The 27,634-nt window shown below is 42.6% G+C and overlaps 1 protein-coding gene across 3 annotated transcripts in view; it reads left to right on the top strand.

Moving 5' to 3' along the window:
• The window catches only part of CHRDL1 (chordin like 1), a 79,478-nt gene extending 61,919 nt beyond the window's left edge, over window positions 1–17,559 (top strand). For all 3 annotated transcript variants that reach the window (XM_069942695.1, XM_069942694.1, XM_069942693.1), the window contains 4 exons: window positions 959–1,153; window positions 5,381–5,545; window positions 5,664–5,753; window positions 15,832–17,559. In XM_069942695.1, coding sequence (XP_069798796.1) covers window positions 959–1,153; window positions 5,381–5,545; window positions 5,664–5,753; window positions 15,832–15,962 — 581 coding nt within the window. In that variant the 3' untranslated portion in view covers window positions 15,963–17,559. The remainder of the gene's footprint in view (window positions 1–958; window positions 1,154–5,380; window positions 5,546–5,663; window positions 5,754–15,831) is intronic.
• The last annotated feature ends 10,075 nt before the right edge of the window (window positions 17,560–27,634 follow it).

Below are 27,634 nucleotides of genomic sequence, written 5' to 3'. Positions count from 1 at the left end.
TAGGAATATACAGACTCAGTGTTGGACACTGGGGGGCGAGGCATGATCACATGCTCCTCCATATCAGCCATCTTATGGACAGACTTACCACAGAGCAGGACAGCACTGTCTGGAGGAGGGGAGTCTGATTTTAGCTCTATGAGGTACACAGGGAGCTGCTGTCAGTATCTACAGTAAGTACATGTACTAATACTGTACAGTGAACTATCTTACTTTAAAGTGGCCAACCCCTTTAAGTTCCATATGTGGTCTTCATAGTTGTCATGAATTTACAATGTAGAAAAGAAAAAGAGACAAAAAAACAAAACATGGAATTAAAAAATGAGTTCAAAATGTTGACTGCTACAGTATGAGTAAGTGAATATTGTAGGACTTACATGGTAGTATTTTATGAAGGGATCATAGAATAAATATAGTCATAGAAAGCAAATTTGACTACATTGCTGGAGTTGAGGTGCAATATATTAGGAAGGTATAAAATGTGTTGACAACCTGAGATCAAACAAAAAGGAAAATATCAGGATTTCCATTTAAGGTTGATATAATTATAGTGTATTTTTTTCCTATCACTTTCGGTCACTGAAAAAAAACTTTGGCTTTGTCTTTAGTGCTGTTGATGGATGCCATGTAATATTAGTTAAGATATTTGGCAATAACATCTGAGTATGTTTTTGCCAAGTGAGAAATCTTAAGAAAACACAAAATCATAACATGTATTATAATTGTCAATCTGTTTTTATTTAGCACACTTGGAGATGATTTCTTGAAACAAAAGTAATGTCTAACTATGGACTAAGATAAGGGGTGGTTGGCAGATCTATCACCCTTTTTAAAATTAAACTCTCCCTTAATTCAACTGAACACTTTCTCCATCTTAATTTACTATCCATAAAAAACTTCACCAGGGAGCTGTCAGGTCTCAAGCAACATCTGCTTATATTTGCCATGTTCCTTGCAGTATGTGTCTCAAATGGAAAAACATACTCCCATGGAGAGTCTTGGCACCCTACCTTGCGAGCCTTTGGAGTGGTGGAATGTGTCCTGTGTACGTGCAACTTCACAAAACAAGAGTGCAAGAAAATAAGCTGTCCAGAGGAATACACTTGTAAATATCCTCAGAAAATAGAGGGAAAGTGCTGTAAAGTGTGCCCAGGTAAGTAACTAAGTGGTCAACCAGAAAGAAAGATGGTGGTCAATGTATTCTACAATCCATGAATGGGGCTAGGTTATTGCTACTTTTGTAATTATGGTGTAATATAGGAAAGAGCTATACTCTTAAGCTACGTATAACCAATCCACTCCCACTCATTGCTATCAGGTCTAGTATTGTAGTTGGTTAGCCTCTATACTAGGCTACATATGGTCTCACTATTACCGCTAGCGATTTCCAGCCCTGATAAAGGTTATTTTAGCATGGACAATTATTTAACCACATTGACAACTATATAGCTTTTTACTGTTATAAAATCCAACAAGGGCACTTGTGGCGTGGTCAACAAATAATCATGATGGGAGTAGTCTACCCAAACTGACCGGAGTCCCAAAAAGAGATACTACTTGTGGAAATAGTATGATTTCCTAATAGTGAACTGGGCCTGTTCAGACCTCCAACAATTTTAAGAATTAACAAGAAGAAGAATGGATCTGCTTTTCACTCCCTAGTTCTCTGCAATATCCAATTGTGCTAGACGGGCTCTATTATAAGTCTATTGAAAAGAGATTACAGTTAATCAGGGAGTGAAGTTCTCAGCCGTCTGCTTCTCCTGGCACTTTCTCATGATCTGTGGGGGTCTGGGCACACAGCCCCTTACTTGTCAAATGCTTCTTTAAATCACAGGGACACTTTAACCATTTATTTTCTGGGAATTCAAAGGATGTGCAAATCTTCATTGCATTGAAATGGTTAGGTATCATATTGCTGTGCATTCTAATTCAATATTTTGGATAAATAGCAGCTTTACTTGGCTAGAAAGAATGTCAAATTCTTGATGACTTTCCACAGGTCAGCTAAGGATATTCCATGCCTAGATTCTGTGCTATGATAAAGGAACCATCTCTGTTCTATTAACATTCACTAGCAAGACAGTGAGCTTTCATGTAGGCCCAAGACTGACACTAGCTAAAGTCACATGGCATAGAAATCCCTTATGGGGAGCAACTCATTAATGGTTTCCATATAGCCCTAGTAAATTATTGTTCTGTAAAACTGTTGCCAGTTGGGATCCATGCGTATTCCTTATTTAATTCCTTATTTTATTTTCTTTCGTCTTTGCAATAACACACAGAAAATATATGTAATGCATTGCATGCTCTAGTCCACTATACCACAGTTTCTAATGGGATGGAACAAAGGCTATCAGGCTATTCTGTTCTTTAAGTAAATTAAAACTATAGCTTACCAGTCCATTATTTTTCAGACTATGTGATTAAAATCAGTTAAATTAAAGGGTACTCTCTGGAGATGAGCGAATACGATTCGATTGAGATGGTATTCGATCGAATATTGCGGTATTCGAAAAATTCGATTACAATCGAATAGTGTGTCGAATACGCGGCAAACATTCGAAAGCCCTCCCATCGCACTTGGAGCCTTTTTTAATCCAATCACCATGCAGGGAGACCGTGAGGGACCCTGGGAGTACGCACACAGCACAAAAACAGCGTCTACCCTCATTGGATGGCTGAACCACATGACCTCGAATATTTAAGACTTCACTTCCGCCTCTCGACCGCAGATGCGCTTTCAACCTAGTCAGGGCAACCTAGTCTTCGAGCAAGGAGAGATAGGTTTAGTAGCGTTTTGGTTAGGCAGGATTACTACAGAACCCAAAAGTCCTTTTCAGGGCTAAGATCCAGCGAAAAAGTAATCTCTGGAGTCTGCATCCAAAGCACTTCTCAGTGCTAAGAAATAGATGATATAACAGCAGCAGCATCAGCTGTATTCCTTCCAGTACCCTGTGTGTACAAGTGACTTATAGTGTCCCTGGTTTAGTCCACTAAGGGCACGTTAACCTTATACCTATTGTGCCAGTAGCACAGTAAAAGGCATGTGATACCTGTTGTGCCAGTTGCCCGGTAAAAGGCACGTGATACCTATTGTGCCAGTTGCCCAGTAAAAGGCAAGTGATACCTATTGTGCCAGTAGCCCAGTAAAAGGCAAGTAATACCTATTGTGCCAGTAGCCCAGTAAAAGGCACGTGATACATATTGTTCCAGTAGCCCACAAAAAGGCAAGTCATACATACTGTTCCAGTAACGTTCATACAGCATGATGCGTGATACGCGCGAATAACATGGCGCTCTACAGACGCACATTGGAATCATGTATGTAACGTTGCGCAAGAAATACAAACGAAATGTGTGAACATTGCTGTAAAGCGTTCGCAAATATTTTTCCTTTGCAACTGCCAAGAGTGGCATTATACTGCGATTTTGGGGTGTTGGGTGCACCCAGGCATGCTCCCCCTAATGTCCCAGTGTCATTCTGGAGGTGTTCGCATCGTTTAGGGATTTTTCTTGGGGGACTTGGTGACCTCCAAGTGGTTGAATTTTGATTTCCAAGTGCCGAGAATTTTTTTCCCATAGACTATAATGGGATCGAATATTCGTTCAAATAGTCGAATCTCTGTGCCTATTTGATTCGAATTCTCAAAAGTTGAATATTTCACTACTCGCTCATCTCTAGTACTCTCCATTCTCTCTAGCTTTAAAGAAAGAAGTAGGGATTGAAAATACTGTCCCTAAAAATGCCCTCTTAGTTTCTGTTTTTGTATTCCTTCATGTAATACCAATGTACTATTACCTGGTTCAAGTAGCAGTGTATCAGGTTTAGTAGACTGTTGTGCCCTGCACCAGAAATGCTTGTGAATAAAAATAAGAAACCATTCTGTGTTCATAGTGTACAGGTTGTTAGGGGCTGTTGGTTTAGATAGCATAGTAATAGTCAGGGCATGGAAATCCCAAGCCCCATGACATTCTGATTGAGAGTAAATTGTGAAACAACACATCCATAGAACAAATACATTGTCCATAGAATCCTGAGACATAACATTACAACATACATCCACTCATCTGATAGCCCTAAGAATGCAGTTCTTTTTTCTCACCAGCCCAGGCCCAGGCTGCCCTATTGCCAATTTCCCATCAGATGTTATAGTGATTCTGTCCAACCTCTGCAGTTGGTGTGTACAGTATTAGTAAGTGTACTCACTGTACTCAATGTACTGACAGCAACTCCCTGTGTACCTCATAGAGCTAAAATCACACTAGTGACTCCCCTCATCCAGGCTGGGCTGCCCTGCTCTGTGGTGATTCTGTCCATAAGATGGCTGACATGGAGGAGCATGTGACCATGCCCTGCACCACCCCAGTGCCCACCATAGGCATATACAGGCTCAGTGGTGGACATTGGGGGGTGGGGCATGGTCACATGCTCCTCCATGTCAGCCATCTCATGGACAGAAACACCACAGAGCAGGACAGAACAGCCTGCAGCTGTCAGTAAATGCAGTGAGTATACTTACTATGGCTGGGTTCACACTACGTATATTTTAGTCAATATTGTGGTCCTCATATTGCAACCAAAACCAGGAGTGGATTAAAAACACAGAAAGGCTATGTTCACACAATGTTGAAATTGAGTGGATGGCCTCCATATAACAGTAAATAACTGCCATTATTTCAATACAACAGCCGTTGTTCTAAAATAACAGCAAATATTTGCCATTAAATGGCGGCCATCCACTCAATTTCAACATTGTGTGAACAGATCCTTTCTGTGTTTTTAATCCACTCCTGGTTTTGGTTTCAATACTGATTGAATTATACTGACTGAAATATACATAGTGTGAACCCAGCATAATACTGTACACTGAGCATTTTTACTATAAAGTGTCTAACCCTTTAAGGTTTATGGCCACCTTAAACGGGTTAAAGATAAAAAGAAGAACTTTCATTATCTGCATTTCTCTAATGTATTGTTAAAAACTGTGTTTCCCCAGTATCAGTAAGTAGGGCAGGGTTGCTGACCCACACTTTCCCTGAGATGCCCTATGTCTTCAGAATGATCTTTATTATAGCCTATAGTTTGCCAATGGAATACAGACCTCAGAATGCCATAAAACAGTGCATAAAATGTTTGCAGGGTTGACAGGGACACCACAGGTAACTTTAATCCCCTTTGGCTGCTGAGATATAAGTGTTTTTGTCTACAGAAAAATTCCTTTAGGAGCAATATCTTAAAGGATTTGCTGACAATGCTGTTCCCTATAATTTTGTTAGGAGCTCTTCCAAGCTGCATATACTCACCAAAATTTATATCTTACTTTTATTTGTGGAAATGTGTGATAACTATACGTTTTTTGCCCCTGTATTATTACAGAGGAAACCCCTGACCCACAGTCTGGTGACAAGGATTATATTTGTGAGGAGACCATCCCTGTCTTTGAATCTGTATTGCTAGAGGAAGGCGAGACGGTGAGGAAAATCGCAGTGGTGACAGAAGAGCCTCCAGTGGCAGAAATCCACGTGTGGATAATCCAGAAAGGTAATGAGGGAATAAAACATGTGAGGCTGCCCATCTGGGCTATAGCACTCATAGCCAGACACAACCAGACACACTTGCTCTGTTCATTCTAAACACAATGGACCCTTGTATTTGTTAGGTGTTCTGCGCCAGTTTTACACAGAAAAAATGTCGAAGGAAGAATTTGAAGATCAGCAGGAATTTAAACAGATAACACGGACGACAGCAAGTAAGTCCTGCATGACTGGAAACAGTGTAAAACTCTGAACATAATAGACAGCATTATTATGGTATAAGTATTTCTAGTATGTATGTGGTTTTAATTGTTGTTAAATGTTATTATTTATTATCACATAGTCTTATGTATCAGTAGAACATGGATTTTGTTTGGAACTTTCAAGAGTTGCGTAATGTGACTCGGAGGCAGTTCTACCACATGCCCTAAAATCTACTAATACAACATTTTATTCTACCCATTTCTTTATAATATCACTCCTTTTTTGTAAGTTGAGGTGCATTATTTATAAAAAAAAAAAAAAAGAGGGAGTGGGAGTGGGAGCCACAGAAAGCCAATGGCGGTCCGTAAGCAGTGACATTGAACTGCTGGGCTGGGGACACCAGGACAAGCAAGTATAGATTTTTTATTATTTTCCTATCACTCCTTGCAAGCCCTGGATTTTTAGATCGCCTCTTTTTCTCTTAACGTCCTTGTGAAATTTTGCAGAGTGTCCAGCTGACAGTGACAGCCGGGTCCTATGTAGAGAAGGCAGGGGTGGTTTACTACTGTCTATGCCTTCCTGACTGGGGAAGGTCCTTTAGCCCTCAGTGCACCAATTCATCTGCTCGTCAGTTCCTGCAGAAACTTACTGATGTCACTCAAGACTAATGTCCACTGTGCAATAGCAGGTAGGTGGGCAGATCAGTGCAGTAAAGGCTAAAGGACTGCCCCAGTGCACCAATTGCCCTTAGTTACATTTGAATAAAAGTTAAAGTTACCTAAGTAAGGTGAGTGTGACCTCCCTATCCCCTGTCTTATTAGAATCGAGCAGCCAGCTAGGATTGCCTAAACTCCTGAGATTCCCTTTATTAAAAATTCAAAAAATACACATCTTTGGCCTCACCATGCACAGAATTGTCTGAACTATTATAATATAACCAGGGCAGTTTCTGCCATGTGGCGAAATGAGTTTATTGCTTAGGGCGGCAGATTTGTAGAGTCTCTGAAGGGCGTCATGTTTTGTAGAGTGGCCATAAATGATACTGTCTGCTACACGCCACTGACTCATACTGTAGACTGCAAGGAAGTCAGGACTGCAAACACTTTGCCGATATTGTTACATGCTTCAGACATCTCTACACTGGTAGTATGACCATGAATAAGATCACCATGAGTAGTCACAATACATTGACATCTTTATATGTCAGGTGCTTTTATTCTTGGAGAAGCAAGAAAAAATTGGAATGGGAAACGTTCCTGTCTTGTCCTCACTAAGACCAAGGATGATGAAGTTGCACCTATTATTATAAGCTATTATAAGGTTTTCTCTACACATGCCTTACTTAGGATTTTCAAAGATGGGGGGAGGGGTGATGGGACAGTGTGGGCACAGGGTGGGGGGGTACCATTTCAAGTTTCACCTCAGGCAGCAGAAAGTCTAGTATCGGCACAGTAAACCTAATAAACAGGGAAAAAATCCCAAACTGCTGTACATATCACAGCGTATGTACATCTTGTAGTAAAATAAAAAGTACAACGTACAATTAAATATTTACCATTACTGAATATGCAATACACCAACAGTCAAAAACTCCTCAGATTAATCAAAATCATAGAATTGGGTGCACAATCTAAAACTTAACTGTTACTTAGTGTAGGGCAGTGTCTACATTATACCTCTCGCTCACACTGTAGTGAGAGTTCACATATTCAGTGCCACTGCAGAGTGTATGTCCTCGTTTTTCCCTGATTGTTTTTGATGGATGCTCATGTCTAGTTAGCTCACACAATTTGGGGTAGGGTCAGTATAAGGGTAACAGGGTCCCTGAGCACTAACCCATTTGGTGCTTACTAGCCCTGGCCTGTGCATTGGAACCAGTAGTGCAACTGTGGACCTTGTGGCTTATGGTTGGGTGAGATCACATTATACTGTATTTATTATTCTCTCCACATATGACCTTTTTCTATCTGCAGTTTTGGTTCCAGTTTTAGTTTTGTTTTTTTATCTAGATACTTGGGATCATTCTTGTGTAATGTGCTGTTAGGTCCCCTTTAATATTATCAAGTAAGTTAGGTTCTTATTTCCTATTGACTTCAGTGGAACGTATAATTACATTGAAAATTTGGCTGTATTTTAAACTTACAATTACGGCCATATTTTTCTTTTCTTGTATGGTGTGTGAACATAGCCTGAAAGGTACAAAAAACAAAAACAAACTTTACCCATTAATTACATAAAAAAAACTAAAAATGTAAACAATAAAAAAAAATAAAAGTAATTTTATTTCAAATAAAATATACAGCTTGTCTCTCAAAAAAAGAATACAACTCCAAATAAATAAGTTATTTTATTTGGAAAACATAACATGAACTGCATGAATGTGGTGTCAATATACCCATACAGACCCACAGAATAATACTAATATTGTAAACACCATAAAAACAAAAATAAAAACAAAACAATCAGAATTGTGTGCTTTTTTATATTACAACCCAACAAAAATAGTCATCTCTATAGTCCTATGGGCTTCACAGTTCTCTTCTTATCGTCTTACAATATTAGATGAAGAATATGCCTGCATCTACTAAAGAGGTCTTGCATTGCTGGCTCGCTGCTCTATTCGTCTCATTGCATTCAGGTTCCATGTACTTACTATAGAACCCAACTTCTGCAATGAGACCGGGAGATGTGTACTCCATGAATTATGGAAAACAGTGGAGATTCCAAACCTTTTGCAAACCATATTGCAATGGTTTCTTACTAAGTTTAAGGCAACCTGTCATCACTTTCACTGCTTGAATCTTGAATCATTGCGGTGGCCCCTGTTGGTTTCTGCCTTCTCCATTGGCCTGGATTGATAGATCTCTCCTTATACCCAAATATAGAGCCCTATTAATCAAGGCTGCTGGGGCAGGGAGAAGCCACAGTGGTCCTTCCCAAGGACTCATGGGGTTGGAATGAAAGTGGCAAAAGGGAATCTCTCACCATCTTTATGCAGCTCTATCTGAAGACAACATAATATAATGGGGGAAAAGCATGATTATAGCAGTAGGTCTCACACTTGTCAATATGCAGTAGTTTTCATAAAATCTTAGTTTACTAAGTGCAATGCTAGCTGAGCACTGCGTGAGCCTGGTGGCCTTGTATTCATAGGCTGTGGGTCAACCTCACATTCTCATCTGTGACTGACTGCTATCTCCCATTTCTTTTTTTTTTTTAAATTGTATTTTTATTAGAGTTTTGTATTTAAAACACACATTTTAGGAAAACAATTTCACAAGGTAAATCAGGAAAACAGATAGTACAGAACTAGGTAAACCCAAACAGCAGAAATCAAGCAAGTATAGTGTATAACGTCTAGCCAGAACAGTTTACCCATAGAGTTAACCCAAGTGTCACAGAGTTATCACAAATGTCTCATTCGGGTTGCAGACTATTATACAAACTTGACAGACCATCGGACAAGACTGGGGAGAGACACAATAGGAGAGGGGGAAGGAAGGAGTACCAGGAGAGAACAATATACAGGTGATCTCTTAACATGTGAAGCCTTGTGCGGAGATGTACGCATCCCACGGAGCCCAAACTTGCTCAAAGGGGTCCAATCTCTCATTTAATGAAGCCGTGAGATATTCTAATGAACGTATTTCCTGAATTCTCGCTACTAAATCTACAAAAGGAGGGAGAGTTTGCTGTTTCCAGTGCCGGGCTATCAGAGTCTTAGCCGCCATCAACAGGTTTAGCAAAAGCTTGGTGGGTTTTTTACCCAGGGTTTTGGGGGTGAGATTCAGCAAACAGGTCAGTGGATCCCGAGGGATAGGGTGGGGGAACATGGAAGAAAGATTATTGCAAAAAGACATCCAGTAGTCTTTGACCACTGGGCAGGTCCAGAAAATGTGATAAATGGAGCCCACTGCTCGCAGGCATCTCCAACACGTGGGAGGAATACTCCCATTCAGTTTATGCAAGAGCTCTGGTGTGTGATACCACATTGTCATCAGTTTATATTGGGTCTCTTTGTAGGTGACACAGATAGAGGAGGTGGCTGCCCTATCCCAGATAATTGACCAACATTCCGGAGAGATTTCCCGTCCCAGGGCCGCCTCCCATCTATCCATATATTTGTGGCGGACTGGAGTATCCTCCTTAGGGGATCCCAAGATTTTATAGATGTCCGAGATTAGACCCTTGGCCGAGGGGCCGGTACGAACCCGTTGCTCAAACGCCGTCGGCCTGGACACTGCAGCGGTTCCTAAGCATGTCCTCATGTAATGCTGGAGCTGCAGATAAGTGTATCGCTCTGAGGAGGGCAGGTTATGCTTTTCAGCTAATTTTTCAAAGGGCAACAGCGTGCGAGCAACGGGGTCCACTACGTCTGCAAACTGGAAGAGTTTATTTTTCCCCCAGGTTCGGACCACTCCGGACTCCAGTCCCGGGGGGAAGGATGGATGAAGCAGGAATGAAGTTAATGGGGGGGCTGGTGATACCAACTTGAATTTAGATGTGCAAATAGACCAGATAGACTTGGTAAACCCTATGGGGCCCAGGAGGCGGCCGGTGGGGAGAGGAGGGGGTTGGGTCTGGTGCCACAACAGAGAGTTTGGATGCATAGGCGCTAGCCATCTCTTCTCAATCTCTGTCCACTTATTATATGCATGGTATCTGGACCAGGAGACAACGGGCCTTAGATGGGCCGCCCAATAATAATGTATTAGATTGGGGACAGCCAGGCCTCCCTGCAATTTGCTAGACATCATAACTGATTTAGGTATTCTGTGCCGCTTATCATTCCAGATGAACTTGAATAGTGCAGTCTGAAGGGATTTAAGCTCGCGCATAGGGACTTTGGTCGGGAGAGTTTCGAAATAATATAATACTTTGGGGAGAATGGTCATCTTGACCGCTGCGACTCTACCCAGGAGGGAGATATAATGCTTTTTCCATTTAGTTAGTAGCAACCTAATATCTTTAAACAAGGCAGGGTAATTAGCTGAATACAGTAAGTTGTAAGATGGTGCTAAGTTGACTCCCAGGTACCGTATAGAGGTGGGGGACCACTTATATTGGAAGTTCGAGCGTAGGCGTTGAAAAGTCGGGTCCGGTATATTTAAAGGCATGGCCTCGGTCTTGGACGTGTTTACTTTATATCCAGACACTAGTCCGAATGCTTTTAACAAATCCTGCAGAACTGGAAGGGTAATATGCGGATTAGTCAGTGTAAGCAAGACGTCGTCTGCAAAGAGCATAATTTTGAACTCCTTCCCCCGGATATTCACCCCTGCAATATCTCCATTACTTCTAATAGCCGCCGCCAGGGGTTCTATACATAGAACAAAAAGCAGCGGGGATAGCGGGCAGCCCTGGCGGGTGCCATTAGACAGGGGGAACGTTTCTGATTGATGGTGGGGAGACTTAATAGACGCAGTTGGCCTAGAGTAGAGGCTGCGGATAGCCGTTAGGAAAGATCCCGAGAAACCAAAACACTGCAGGGTTTCAAAAAGAAAAGGCCAGCCTAGGCGATCAAACGCCTTTTCAGCGTCAAGGCTAAGCAGTAGGGCCTGGTCCGATTGTAGATTGACAGCGTCCACTATGTCCACTGCCCGTCGCGTATTATCTCCTCCCTGTCGCCCAGATACAAAGCCCACTTGGTCAGCATCAATCAAGGAAGGTAGCCAGTAACCAAGGCGGTTGGCCAAAATTTTGGTAAATAGCTTGAGATCAGCGTTTAGCAATGCTATGGGCCGATAACTAGCACACTCTTGTGGGTCTTTGCCAGGCTTAGGGAGTAGAGTAATAAGGGAATGAAGCATGGTGGATGGTATGGGAGAGCCTTCTAAGAAGGAGTTGAAAAGGGGAACTAAGCGTGGGATCAGCTCTGTAGAGTATACCTTATAGTACAGGTAGGTGAATCCATCCGGGCCCGGGGATTTGCCAGAGGGAAGGGCCTTTAGGACCTCCTCCAGCTCCTCAGAGGTGATCGGGGAGTTAAGATCTACTAGGGCCTCAGCCGGGAGTTTGGGTAAACTGCATTGAGCTAAGAATTCTCCGATCTTTTGGGTCCTGGCTTCTAGATCTAGGGGTAGAGAGGATGGGAGGGAGTATAGTTTGGAAAAATAGTCAGTAAAAATGGAAGCAATCTCTGAGGGATGGAAGCGGAGCGTGCCCATGCGGTCTTTGAGAGCCTGCGGAGACTGAGCAGCCGTGCGTTCAGTGAGCATGCGAGCCAGGAGTGTGTGGGCTTTGTTCCCTTTTTCGTAGAACCTTTGCTTCGAATAGAGGAGCAAACGCTCTACCTTGTGCATGGCTAAGTCTCGGAGGAGGGCTCGTGCCGCTATCAATCTACGCAGGGTACTCACCGCAGGGCGGGCTACCAAAGCTGTCTCCAGGTCCTTAATCCGTTTCCTAGCAGTGACCATTTGGGCCTGTCTATCTTTTTTGTATTTAGCACTAAGAGCTATGCAGTGGCCACGGATCACAGCCTTATGTGCCTCCCACAATACAGCTTGAGAGGTCACTGTTCCCTCATTCTCAGAAAAGTAAGAAGTGAGGCAGTTCTTGATAGAATCTCTAGGGATTTGATGTTTCAGTAAAGATTCATTCAAGCGCCAGTGGCACTGACGCGTGGGGGAGAGAAGGGAGGCCAGTGTGATAGTCACCGGGCCATGATCTGACCATGAGATCGGGCCTATGTCCGACCCCTTGAGTAATCTGACTATAGGGACATTCCCAAAGAAATAGTCTATCCTTGTATGTGTGTTACGAGGGTGAGAGAAGAATGAATAGGTTGCCTCAGTAGGGTGCTCAATACGCCATAGGTCATACAAGCCATGTAGGCGTATCAGTTTCCGAAACTCCGTAGAGAGTCGGCATTGGTCAGGAGACGGGGGGTACCCCAGTACTGAGTGCCTATCTGCTTTCTCTGAGAAGGGCAAATTAAAGTCCCCACCCACGACCAATGGTGCTGGGGGGGAGTTAGCTAGGCGCCTGAGCACCCTCCTGAGGAAAGGAATTTGAAGTCTATTGGGGGCATAAAGATTACATAGTGTTATCGGTTTGCCCTGTAGGGTACCTTCTATAATGACAAACCTACCCCCTGGGTCAGAAAAAGCAGTAGTCACCTGGAGAGGACAATTGCGCGAGAGGAGTATCGCTACTCCAGCTTGTTTGCAGCCCTTGGAAGCAGAATACACTATTGGGTATTGATGTCTAGCAAATTTGAAGTTGGCTGAGGAATCAAAGTGGGTCTCTTGAATAAATGCTATATCTGCGTGAAGCGTGTTCAATTCCTGTAGGAGTAGCCGCCTCTTAGCATTGGAGTTTAACCCCCTGACATTTAAGGAGACTAGCCTAGCCATGGGAAGGGATGGAGAGTGACGGAAGCTATGTGTCCCCACTTACCAACTACAGCTGATGACAGAGGTGGTATGACTGAACTCAGCCCGCATGGGATGACCAAGATCTGTAATATATGAGGGAACCATGTCTCGAGATGCACCTGCAAGAGAAAGGTAAGAAACAAAAGGGAGGGAGGGGAACAAAAACACCACAAGGGAAGTAACAAAGGAACTAAAATCAAAACTAGCAAAGCAATGGCACTGGACCAAAAACCCGCGCCAAGTATGCACGGGTGGGGGCAACACTCCACACCAGAGACGGGTGGAGGTAACCAAGAGAAAAGCCCCATGGGGGTAAGGGAGGAGCCAACAAGGAGCAAACTTAAGAGAAATATAGTGTCAATGACATTGTGGATCTCGTCCACACAGCTATGTAGCTTAGGATTATACTAGAGTACAGCCTATTGAGAGAAAAAAAAAAATATGAACAGTAGATTGCCTGCCATAGGACATAAAGGATATCACAGCACAGTTCATGTGGGGTGACCATGTGGGCCACCGGCCGGGGGAGAGGGGGCGTGAGGTGGAGATCTGCGCCGCTTCTGTGATACAGCCTGCCACACTGTTGGAGGGGGGTGTGGAGGGGTAGCGAGAGTCCAGTCCACAAGTTTAGGTGTCGGGATTTCCAGAGAGGCGCAGAAAGCTTCAAGGTCGCTGAGGTCTTTGAGGGTGGCAGATCTGCCGTCTCTACGCGCTATTAATGCAAAGGGAAAGCTCCAGCGGTAGGTGACTTGATGGTCACGGAGGATCGCCAGTAGGGGGCGTAAGCAGCGTCTTTTTTGTAGGGTGAGCCAGGATAAGTCAGGATAAAGCTGGACAGGGGCGCCATCGAAGTCAAAGTCCTTGAGCTGGCGAGATTTCTGCATAATGCGCTCTTTCAAGGTATAATCATGGACACAGCAAATAACATCTCTCGGAGAGCCTGCAGCAGCCCTCGGCCTCAAAGCCCGATGGGCTCTGTCCAACTTGATTTTATGACTCGGACGTTCCCCCAGGATACTATTAAAGATAGCTTCTAGTGTCTCATGTAAATCTTCAGCCTGCGTGGCCTCAGGGAGGCCCCTCACACGAATGTTGTTGCGCCTACCTCGATTATCGAGGTCTTCCAAATGACGCTGCATGTCGTTCAAAGCTGTGGCTTGGAGAGCAACGGTGTCCCGTAGCTGGGCCGTATAAGATCGGGAGCGATCTTGTTCGTTTTCTAGAGTCTCCACCCTGGAAGTAATATGCTGCATGTCCTTCCGCAGCTCAGAAATTTCCGCCCTGCATGCATTTTGTACTTTAGTAACGAGAGCCTCAAAGTCACTTTTAGTAGGTAGTTGGGATAGTAGCCGTTGCATATCGTGCTTAGACTGAGGATCCGGGTGAGAGGAGTCGGAGTCAGAGTCCCCCTGCTGCGACCACTGGTCAGGGAGTAGTGTCGCAGCACTATTTTGAGTCCCCTTATGTTTCTGCTTATGGGGCGTCTGCAAGGCTTTCTGTGGTTTGGTTTTATCCCCCCTGGGAGGTTTGGGAGCTGCAGACATAGCAGCAGTAGTGCTAGCAGCCGGCCCCGGATAGTGCGTTGCGGGCGTTGGAGCTAGCTGAGTGTCTCCAAATAAGTCCTGGGATCCCTGCTGAACCTCAGGAGGGTCAAGTAGACGGTGTGAGTGGGGATCGGGGTCCCGGATGGTGGGTAATGTCCCAAGGGGAAAGGCCGAGCAGTCAGGGGGGGCTGTGTGAGTTATGGGACACGCAGCCGGCCTGAAGAGTGGCTGCAGGTGGTCTGCCAGGGGGGATAGCGCTGTTCCGCTGCTGGCGCAAGATGGCGCCGGACCTTCCTCGCACGTGGTCCCCCCAGTACTCACTGTTGCCGGCTCCAGGTCCGAGACGGGCCGAGGCAGCGGGGTGAAGCCAGTCGGGCCCAGCACCCCAGGGCGGGAGGTGAGTGTCCGCAGGTTGTAGGTCTGCTGGGGGTTCCCCCTAGATGGCGCTTCTCCCTCCAGAAGGCCGGGGTCTGCAGGAGAGCTGGGACAAGATGGCGCCCGTTCCCCACCGCTCGTCGTCTCCTCAGCGCTCTCCCCCACCGCTCCTAACCTGTCGCCCGCTGGGATCCACGAGGGGGGGTCGCCTGCGTCTGGGGAGCCCGATCTGAGTGCTGGCGGCCGGGGTCCAGTGGATCGGCTATGGTCCCGGTCCAGGCAGCGGCGCGGTCTCCTGAGGTGAGGCGGGGAGCGCCGGGATACAGCAGGGCCCGGGAACAGGTACCAGTCCAGGGTCCGACGACCCAATTTCGGGTGAGCAGCGGGATCAGGTTGTTGCAGGGGTGCCTTGGACGTCTTCCCCATATAAAGATTTGGCAGGCAAGGCGAATTACAGGCTGTATTGTCGGCTGTGTGGACGGAGCTCACCACATGTGCGTCTGCTCACATTGGTGGCTTGCTCCGCCCCCGCTATCTCCCATTTCATTACATAGGGTGAATAGTATGAATCAACAGAGGGAGGGAGGAGATAGGCTAATGCTAATAAATACTGACAACTCCAGAGCTGTCGTACATCAGTGTAAGGACTCCAGTGCTGCAGCCTGTGAGTTTATAAAATCTACAGCTGATTAAATCAGGGTGTGTGTGACTTTATGCTGCTAGATAGGGCAGCATAAACCAGGTGGCAGATTCCCTTTAAACCACCAAGTAACCACTTGCTTATGTATTTTCAGGCCAGTGGAAAATCTTCAGCGAAGGTGAAGCTCAGATCAGCCACATGTGTGAAACTCGAATTTGCCGGACAGAACTGGAAGACTTGGTGAAGGTTCTGTACCTGGACAAGACTGAAAGGGGTCATTGTTGAGAGCGAAAACATTGAAGGGGAAGAGAAAACCAGAGGCCGCCTAAAGACATTGGATTTGTAGCCGGACTGCAAGCTGATTCTGCTTAAGTCAACATTGTCGCCAAACCCAGAATGTAGGGACTATTAAGCATGGTGTGTTGAAGAAAAGTAACTGGCAGATCCAAATGTGTAGGAGTCTGTGAGCAGTTAAATGCTTCCTCTTATGCCTTAGAGGGTTGGCATCAACTGTGAAAAAAACACAGGTTTCTTCTTTATGAGAAAAAAAATGTTTATTTGGAAAGTTAAAATTAATGGAATAAGAAAAACGTAATAGAAGAACGGAAGACCCATAATGCAGAAAATACAGGATTCATGCATATATGCATGTGTCTGTCTGAATATACCATGTCTGCACACAGCTGGACAGCTCGCCAAGTGCAGCATTGATTTTTGGGGAGGGGACACATTGTATTGAAACTGACACAGCTATGTCTGATTTTGTCACAAAAATTGCTTTTCACATAACCCTGGTTATGCAAAGATTTCCATTCTTATCTTTAAATGATTACTGACTTTCCATTGTACAGGGGTTTTTGTTGCAAGACAATCTGACATTCATAAAAATTGTAATTTGTTTCCCCCTATAAATCACAATTCAAACTTCTTGGACTTAAAGGATACCTGTCATGAAAAAAAACTTTTGACATGTCACAGAGATAAAAACACAGTGTTTCGACCTGACAACAAGTAGAGAGAGAGATACATGCTGTCACTCATCTCTCACCCTGCTCTATGAGCAATTTGTCTCGTTCATATGACAGGGACCTGGGAGAAAATGCACTGGCGATGGACGTCACCCTGCTCATTCTCCTGATAGCTCAGGGTCTAAACACTCAGATCCCAACAGATCAAAGTTTTTGATATGTTTCTATGACATATCAAACATTTTTGCCTATGACAGTGCCCATTTACCTGCTTAGCCTCCCTAGGTTCAAGCAGTTTCATATATTTTTCTACATGACACTTGGTGCCATTATAAATACAGTGGGTAGGAGTATGCAATGTCCCAAAGCAAGTACACCACCAGGTTTTAAAAAGATTTAGGCCATGTTTCAGCACCATTTTTTTTGGCTGTTTTACAGCCTCCTTTTTGGGCAGCCATCATTTTGGCGGAATTTGTCCCTAAAATAAAATGGCCAAGAAAACACGGTATGGGAACATGGCCTTTAAGTGTCACTGTCGTTATCAGCATGATAACAAAAATAATGAATGTATATTGCAAACTTGCTTTATATCACATCTACTGTTGATTTAAATTTTAAAAATTATAACGACCGTGACACTTTAAAGTTTGTAAAGCTTTTATACAGTATATATATTTTTATAGGTTTATTTTAGTTTATAATTTATCTGCAGGGATATCTACAGTTTGCTGAAATTCTTTGTCTTTTTTGCTGTAGTTTCACCTTCGGGCAATGTTTTCAAATAATATAGAATAACAGTTTTGGCAAAAAATATTTTAAAAATGCACCTTCTAAAGAAAAAAAAAAAGAGTCTCCTGACTTTTTTGCCTTAGTTGTTAGACTTGTGTTTCGCCATTTCTATTGAACTTAAAACTGTCTTAGGCTAGGTTCACACTGCGTTTTCAGCATCCGTTTAACGCATCCGTTTTTTGCAAAAAACGCATGAAAAACGGATTGCAAAAAACGGATTCATTTGTGTGCATCCGTTTTTCCATTGACTTCCATTATAAAAAAAAGGGATCCGTTTTTTTTGGCGGACCAAAACGGACCAAAAAACGTTGCTGACCCTATTTTTCTGGACGTTAAAAAAAACGGATCCGTTAAACGGATGCTGAAAACGCAGTGTGAACCTAGCCTTAAAGACCGATAAAGCTAATATTTTACTCCCTCAATGTCATACTCGAGTGGGGTCCAAGAAGCTAAACTACAGGGTTGTGTTACAAAGGTTTCCTAAACCCACATGAGTGTGACATGTGAGATATAAGTAGTGTTAAGTGAACCTGTCAAAATGTTCGGGTTCAACAACATTATCGAAACCAGAATGCTTAGGGGCTGCAAAAGTTGGATGCCTCCCAAGGGAGTCCTGAAAAAAACACTCCCTATTAATTCTGGAAAAAGCGGACATGTTTTGGCGGGCGCCAAAATCACAGTCATAAAAAAAAAAAAATGAAATAAAAAGACATCCAACTGACAAAAAATATAGTGGGAATATAGCCTATGGCTGTTTCCATGTTTTCCTGGCAGCTTTAAGGTGGCATCATACTTTTGCAGCCGCAGGGAATCATATGCTGAGTGTTCAGGTTCACATAATGTTGCAGAATCCAAAATTTTGACAGGTTTGCTAAACACTAAATATAAGCGATAATTCCAGAGAAACCTGAATTTTGTCAATGGAGTTAGACTTTGAAATTGTTGTCTGAATATACATGGCAAAAGCTTAATGAAGATTAGTGTATTGTATGTGTGCATTCAGTGCATGACAAATTATAAAAGTCTATTTGGTGCACCACAAACATTTTGTATGCTGCGGTGATCTGATGCTTTCATCTCCGGGGCCTGGTTTACAATAGCCATATTTTTTATAGCCTTGTTAGCGCTACAAGCTAACAACAGGTCTAGTGACTGACTGATCAGAGATATGGTCTAACCTAGACTTGTGGGAGTAATAAGGCTGTAAAATATGGCCATATTAACCTACTATAAACCTAACCTAGAAGGGAAAGTTGTAATTTCTTTTGCTTCATTTTTTTAAAGCAATATTGTCTGAGCTTTCTGTACAGCAGTTAATGATATGCATTACTGCCCCATTGACATGGAAAACAATAGAATGGATCTTAGCCTATTGACTCCTATAGAAAAGCTTTCTAGGCTTGGTCAGTGATGTGTGCAGTGGTGTTACTTTTAAATTGACTAAAAGGTTTGATATAGTGTAATGTAACTTTGTTAGCAAATTCGAATTAACAATTGTTTTCTAGTAGAAATAGAGAAAAAGTGCTTCTTTGTGGGACCTGTTTAAAACAAACAAACAGGAGTTATGCTGGGAGCACAATGGGGGACATTTATAAGTGTTGCACCCCTGGCATATGCCACGGAGAACGCACAGATTTTTACCTTCTCCATGGCTAGCCGATGGAAATCATGGCAGAAATCTACACCTACTCAGGAGCCTTTGGTAGGTGCAGGTCCCACCAGCTTTACCCAAGAGGTGTGCGCCTCTTAGTAATTCCAGCAGGGTGAGTTGCTTATGAGTACACCAGTCTTAATAAATGTCCCCCCATGTCCCTTGATGTCCTTGGAACCGGATGGTGCTTGTGTGGGTTTGGTTTACAGCCTGATGTCCTCCCGAAAAATTGTTAGAATTATCTGGTAACCACATATAGGTTGACGATGGGATTGTTATCAATGCATGTGATGGAACTTTGACGCAGTCCTCGGTTCGTAAGGTACTACCAAGACTACGCTTTTGGCCATAACTTTCAAACTATTCTTTTTTTTTTATTTGCTTTTGTTTGTGCCCAGTCTGAACTGTGTCTTATGCCTTCTGTTCTGCTAATTGTTTTCATTCTTCACCTGTGTCTGTTCTGCTAGTTTCCTCTGGTCAGGTAAGGGTTAACCTGGTTTTGCCTCTGTGATTGACAGCTGGTTCCTCCAATCAACTTACCTTCTGGACTGGGTTCCTGGTCTCCTATTTAAGATCTTTGTTTCTGCCTGTACTTAGCTGGTTATTGAGTTAGTCTCTGCCTGCTTTTGGGTTCTGTTTCTTTGTATCTCCTGATTCCTGCTTTGTATCTTTGACCTCCCTTGCTTGCTGCCTGCCCCTGACCTTATTGCCTGTTATTTGACTACGCATTTGGATCCGATTTTGTACTTTTGCTGCCCGACCATTGTGACACGGATAGCTGACAATTCTTATTGTGTTTGTTCATCTTGTCTTGTCTTTTTGTTTCAGGCCAGGGACTGCCACCCAGTTGCCCACTGCCACTTTAGGGCAGATAGCTGCAAGTAGGCAGGGACAGTGGGCGGGGCTGAGCTTAGGGTACACTCTCCGTGTCTCTTCTGCATCTCACTGTGATCTGAGTCCTGACAGGGGTTGTATATTCTAAACCAAAATAGAACCAAAAGGCAGCCGAAGGCAGCTTAAGTTACAGTAAACCTTCCTTATCAGCTTACACAATGGGGGGGGGGATTTATCAAGACTGACATGCTTAAATAAAGCCCGACCCCCATGTACCCCACTGGATTTACTAAGTGGCATACAGCAGACCTTGGCCTCCTGCCATTGAGACTAGATATACCGAACCATGGCTCATTACTTTTGTGGTTAAAATAATCTGTACAATGTTAATGTAATGTATGAAGTAAATACAACAGGAATGGTCGAAAAGCGTTTAAATTATAGTTATATTTTTCTCAGCCTCTTCCATAAAACATCCCAATATTTTAATTATTCATACAGAAAACAAAGAACCTTCATCATAATTGTCCCAGCTGCTAACACATACAAAGGCCTCTCTGTCGAAGTTATATACAAAGCTGTGAGCTGGCTGAGTTCTACAAAATTTAGCAAGAGAAAGGCAAGGTCCAGTCATTAAGGGTTTGCGGCCCATGTGAGTTTTATTATATATTCGATGCCTTCATCTCACAGCTGGTCCTTTGAGTGGGCTCGGATTCCTCTAGCTGAAGGCATCAGCAAGCCATAACAAAAGAGAGCTGCTCATTTGAAGTGAGCCATGGATGTCATGTGGGCAGATTTCACTAGGTGCAAACACGATTCCTAATGAGCTCTTGGCGAGAGTTGGTGCTGCCAATGCTAGCTTGTGTCTTCTTCACAGCACTGCTAATACAGGCTGCTATGAATGTGTTAGATCTGTAAATGAGATTGGGAAACTGGATGTTGCATGATTTTTCCGGCTTTGAAGTGTGGGCGGGCATAATAACAGCTTTCAATTACAGGGTATCTTCTCAGTAATACTGTAGAGCTCCTTAAGTGTTTATAGTTTATGGAAAATAAGTGGGCAAAGCAAAACAGATATCAAAGAACTGTAAATTAGAAGAAAATTAAAAAAGACAAATTTTTTAAAGAGAAACTAACCACAAGTTAGGGCCTTATTACATGGAGCGATAATCGCCTGAATCAGGCCGATTTGGCCAATTATCACTCCGTGTAGTAGAGAAAACGATCAACCAATAAAATGATCAACTGATCGTGTCTTTTGGTGCTCACCTAAAATCATCAGCCTCTGGTGTTCTTCTGCCCTCTGCTCGCTTCCCGGAGCCACTGCTGTAGCTTCAGAGCAGATGTCTGAACTGACAGGCCGCTCAGCCAATCACTAGCCATGGCCTTCCCATCCATTGATTGGTTGAGTGGCCTGTCAGTTCAGAGACCTGCTCTGAAGCTACAGCAGTGGCTCCGGGAAGCGAGCAGAGGGAAGAAGAACTCTGGGGGACCAGGTGTCTGTCACCACCAGACTGATCTTTGATCTCCCATGTGGCAATCACAGATATGTTTAATTAATCTAGGCATGTTTACCAAACCATTTCTACAATGGTCTAATGTTTTTTCTGTACCAAATATGCCACAATAACATATAGCAAAACATAGTACATATAAGAAATGGATTCTAAAGAAACCTCTAAATACAAAATTACGCATTACCCTAACCGAATATTATATACACAAATGAAGTGCAGTAAAAACAGCATTTGCTGTACTGACAGCTGCCCTTGTGTACAGATTTTTGGGGACAATATACACTATTTATTGGAGTCTAAAACCTGCTTTTTTCAAACGAATCCCACATGGACAGTGGCGAAAAGAAACCAAAGGTAAGTCTGATGCTTTGTCCTGCAATAATGAATCATTAGCAATAATAAGCCTTCTTTTGTTATGCTGCGTTTACACGGAACGATTATTGTGCGAATTCGATAATCGTACGTGTAAATGCAGTGAACGATCAAACAACGAGCGAGAAATCGTTCATTTTGATCTTTCAACAAGTTGTCAAATCGTCGTTGATCGTTCGCAAAAAATTTGCAGATCGTTCCGTGTGAACAGTCGTTCGCCGATTTAACCAATGTGTGAGATAGGCTTTAAGCGATCGCAAAACGATCGCAAAGCGAATTTCCGTACGATGTATCGTACCGTCTAAATGCTGATCGTTATGGAAAAAAAAATATGTTACTCCAACATCGTTAATTGTACGATCAGGCGAATTATCGTTCCGTGCAAACGTAGCATTACCCACCTCTATCACCATCATCTGAATTTAAATGCACATATAAACGGGTTATTGCCATTAACAAGTAACTGGGACCTATCTAACGTCTCTGCTTTTAACAGGTCTCTTCTACCAGATGGCCCCGATATTAGTGTTAACGTAGACATACATTTAATTTCTCTGCTTGCTGTCTAAATATATCTCTATCACTATCCAATTGTCGTAATCTGACATATTGGCCATATGGTAGGAATCTTTTTATATACAGTATTCTCAATAACATTCTTAACACAATATCACATTGATGGCAGTAGACTTGCAGTAATTCTTTGTCTGAATTTGCCCTGCAGATATTGTGACATTAAAATCCCTAAAGTTTAATACCTTATTGCCAACCGGACAGCCTGTGGGATTCAGGTTTATAGGCTCTCGACGTCATTAGCCAATTTAAAGTCACTTGCCATGGGAAAACCATCAGCTTATTTAGAAAGTCACCTGTCATCTGAAAACATGACAAAGGGAATATTTAAAGGGAATCAATGTATGGCATTTGATTTAAACGTTGTTATGTTAACAATTTATTGTAATCTTTAAAGCGAATATACCAATTTGTGTGCTCCAATTTTTTCTTTATACTATTTAGTCGGTGCCAGCATGTACATCACAGTTGCGTAGTCCATTTTTGAAAATGCTGCCCAGTTCCTGCAATCTGCGCCAGTTTTCTTGCAGATCGATGACCTGGGCAAACTTGATACTGATGGAGGCTCGTCACCAAGGGGAGGGGATATTGGTATACTGGGGTGCCAGGCCCACCTCCAGTCCATTGAGCTGGCCGAAGTGAACATCAAGAAACTGGAGCAGATCAGGCAGCGTTTTCAAAACATTTCTTACCTGTCTGCCCCAAGTCTGAAACCACCAAAAATACATTTGCTTTGGTTGTACTTTTGGTTGAACAGTTCTACAGTTCCTAGAATGCGGTATTAGAACAGTGTTTTACAAAATAACCAAAGTATAACAACATAAAACCTTTATGTGATGATCATAATTAGAGAACAGCAATGACTGTAGCATAGAGAAAGATTACAGCTACATTTTCTGAAGGTTACAACAGTCACCAATCAGTAGGATGTGTACAGGCCTTTGCTTTTGGTCGACTCTTCTTCGAGTCCCCTCCACAGTTCTTTGATATGTTTCTTGGCCGTAACTTTGTCACCAGGGATTTTTTCTGAGGTTTTCTATTGGGTTTAGACCAGGACTCTAGGCCTGCTATTTCATTGTTTCAATGTTTTCAGTTCTAAGGAACTGCTTTACCCGTTTTGCTGTATTATAGGGGGCATTGTATTGCTGGCTGATTGAGTGATGAACGCAAGAAGGAAGCTATGTGTTGTTGAAGAAGGTTCTGATTCACACTTGTATTCACTCTGCCATGTAGCTGTATGAGAGTTCCAACTCCTGCTTCTTTCTCTAGTTTGTCAATGAGCATAATGTTTCCCATCAGACCCCAAAAAATTTAACTTGCTTTCATCAATAAAATGAACTCTGGAGCCTTTCTCCTCTGTCCACACAACATGCTCCTCAGCAGAGATGAGCCTAGCCTGCAGAGTGGTCAATGCAGAGTGGACTTTCAGTCAAAATGCTCTTAAACCTTTAGACACTGTATGACAAGACAGATCCCTAACCTGTTCAGTGCTAAACTGGCAAGCTATTTCAGCTGCAGTGTTGAAACAAATACCCATGGACATTCTCCGCAATATCCAGTGCTCTCTTGAATTTGTCTTTCGTGGATGACCAGCCTTCTTGGGGAATTGAATGAGTTGTGATGTTGTAGAGATGCAATATTCTAGAAATTACAGACTCGGAACAATCAACTTCTCTTGCTATGGCCTTCATCTGGACAACTTGCTGCTGGAAGATTTCTGTCACTTTTGAACAGCTTACCATTTTTGCAAAGTCTGTGAAAATTGGAAAGTTAGACAGCCAGTTACATAGGGTTTATCAGATAATTAGGAAATTAGCACTAGTTGCTAGATCAACTGCCAGGTAAGTGAAAGTGTCTCTAATTTTCATCACTGTTCTCTTTCAAATATCCTATTTACGTGTTTAATCTATGCTTTAAAAGGTATACAATTTTTTAAGTAAGCCTAAAATACTGCTATTTTATTCATGGTAGAATCTATTCACAGCGCACTACACAATGACCTTGACATTTAGGAAATGGTATATTGTTCTCTCATTTTGATCACCAGATAGATATATATATATATATATATATATATATATACACTGTGTGTATATATATATATATATATATATATATATACTGTATATAAACTTGTGTGTATCCCATCAGGCAAGAGAAAGGAGTCTGGAGCTGTAGACAATTCACACTGAAGCCAGTACTATTAGTGGTAAGGATGCAGCATGGGAGTCGGTGTGGTGAGTAAATGTTATTGTGTTCGCCCTCTTCGGGCTTTTAAAAAAAAAAATTGGTCCCAGTCGGAGTTCTCTTAAAGTAATTTTTAATTTGAAAATGGCTAAAAAATTTGTAAAAGAACATACTAATGCTTGTACTGCAGCTACAGTGAAACCTTGGATTATGAGCATAATTCATTCTGGATCTGTGCTTGTAAAACAAACCACTTGTATAGCAAAGCAAATTTTCCCATAATGAATATTTGAAATGCAGAGGTTTCGTTCCACAACCTAAAAAATAAGGTAGGTAAGGGGGTTTGTATCAATAAAGAACACTATACCAGTGAAGAGGGCATTAACCAGTTAACTCCACCTCAACACACAACTCCCCAGGCGGCTTCATACTTGCTGGTACTAGTCACGGCTGCCTGGCGCAGCTATCGGTGAAGGGGTTAATTCAAGGATCAGAGGGAGGCAGCGGTCATACACCATTCAGCACCATGTGTAGGCAAGATGGTGGTGAAACATGCATGGCAGCGGAAGGACATGTTAAGATGAGGCCCTGGGGAGTTGAAGCACTCACCGCTTGGGTTACCAGAGTAGGAGGCCCACCTTAACCTCACTTACATTCAGTTCTCCAGCAGCAGGGAGAGGAGATAAGGCTGAGATGCTCGCTTCCACAGGAGGATTTCTGCAGTTCTACAGGGTCTCTGACATGTACAGGCACAAGGAGGGGGGCCTCAGGCAGGACTAGTTGATCAGGTAGCAGTGGGTTACAATAGAAGGAATTACAAGTTACTTTTCTTTTTAATTGTTAGCTTGTCTTGCAATATGCACTTAAGCTAATTTACTTGTAACCCAAGGTTTCACTCTAGGTGCTGTAATTTCTAAACAGCAAGTAGCATCAAAAAGATAGTGGAAATCGTCATCTTTTATATACATATCACAAGCATAGTGCCATGCTATATAGGAGGAAATACATCTTGCCCCTAGCACTGTATGATGTAGAATTTAGTGAGCTGGGCTGAATGGGTTGGAAAAAAACTAAAGGGCCAATCTGCTATATTTACAGATAAATTCCTTTTATAATACATGTATTGTGCTCCAAGATGAGAAATATATTTAAGCAAAAAAAAAATGGAAATTCCTTTTTTAGAAATATGCTTACAAAGCTATATTATATTTCATGCAAAATGTTGGCGGTAAGGTTATAGAAACCAGACACAAATCTTGCACCTTACTGTTTAACACATTCCTCTTAATTCTGGCAAAACATTCGGAGAAATATAAAACAGACGTAAGGGGCTATTGGCTAGATGAATAGAACAAATATATTTCTATAAATCTGCAAAAAAACAAAAAAAAAGGGTGTGATGGTCAAGTATCATGATGAATTTATCAGCAATTTATTGGTGTTTCAATATGAATGATAGATGAACCTAAAGGCCAGGTTCCCAGGCAATAGTAATAAAAGAAAGCCCTGAAAATTAAACAGCAGCACTGAGGACACCTCAGTTGGCATTCGTATTGAGAGTTAAAATTATTTCCACAATCATAATAAAAAGCCATTCGAGCGAAAAGGCGCGGAGAGTTGGAACGAGAGCCCTCCCATTCAAACAGATAGAAGGCAGGATTCGGCGCTGAGTCCATGCAGGGGGATTCCGCACGGAATTTCGGCACTGATTTCTTAGTGTGAACGGGCCCTTATATAAAATTCACATACACATATCATCATTACATTCACACATAAAGTTTTATTCCATTCCAGCAACTCCTTCTTGGTGCATTATTTATAGGCCCTATTACATGAAGCGATTATCGGCCATATAGATGGTAATCGTCATGTGTAACATGCAAGATGTCGTCTGATTGTTGTCTTTAAACATGTTAAAAGATTAACATTCAGGATAGCAGCGATCTGCTGCCATCGCTCTGTGGAATAGGAGTGGCGGCAGCAGACGCTATCTTGTATGGGCTGTCTGAACGATCTAGCGATCACCCGGGCAGCCCTCCCCCGCAGCTCCACGCACCCCCCCCCCCCCCCCCCCGACTCTTACCCACTTGCTGCCAGCGTGTGTAATAGTGACAGATCGGCGCTTGTTTGCTCCTCTGAAGCGCCCCATGTAATAGGGGCTACATTTACCTAATATTGTACTATACAGTAATTGTCTGACACTATGAGGGAGATTTATCAAACTGGTGTAAAGTAGAATTGTCATAGTTGCCCCTAGCAACCAATCAGATTCCACCTTTTATTTTCCAAAGAATCTGTGAGGGATGAAAAGTGGAATCTGATTGGTTGCTAGGGGCAACTAAGATAGTTCTACTTTACATCAGTTTGATAAATCAACCCCTATGTCTCACATGCAATTTGACAGATCAAGTTCAATTTAAACGAAAAAGGAAATCTGGAATTGAGTAATGGCTACTGTTTTATCAACACGAATAATTATACTCTATGTCCCATCCTATTGGGTATTATAGTGGTAGTAAATGTTATTATTTTATATGGCCATTTCATTGAGCAGTCAAACTTTTAACTTCATTATGAAGGAGACTAGATTTATAATTTATTGACTAAAGTTGTAGATGTGATTTATGGATTTGTTTACCACAGTTATGCAGGGTGATGTCATTGTGAAATCCAGTACAAGTCGTCATTTATTGGCTTTAGTTTTATATTAGACATTTTTAAAAGAAAATATTACAAACAAATCTTCTTTATCTCATATTATAAGTCTGCCAAGTGAGAGCCCAGTGAGAACCAAGGAACATGATATATCCCTCAGCAGGAATGTGTAAGAAATATGATGTGACTAGAATAATTGTAAATGTGTCATCCAATCCTTATTACAACAATCAGGAATCCTTCTTATACCAGGTAGCTGTATTTCCACAATACAATCCCCCTCCTATCCTGCTGCACACCCATGTGATTACCTGAATCCCGCAGCAACTACTGTGAAGACCAGGAATCACTTTCTCTATGTATCTCTTGGAGAATGACATTGACAATCTCAGAAATGTATGATAAAAGTGA

This window comes from Dendropsophus ebraccatus, chromosome 10, assembly GCF_027789765.1.
Source record: "Dendropsophus ebraccatus isolate aDenEbr1 chromosome 10, aDenEbr1.pat, whole genome shotgun sequence".
Lineage (NCBI taxonomy): Eukaryota > Metazoa > Chordata > Amphibia > Anura > Hylidae > Dendropsophus > Dendropsophus ebraccatus.
The sequence above is the reverse complement of the archived record's forward strand: the minus strand, read 5'-3'. Positions and strand labels throughout refer to the sequence as shown.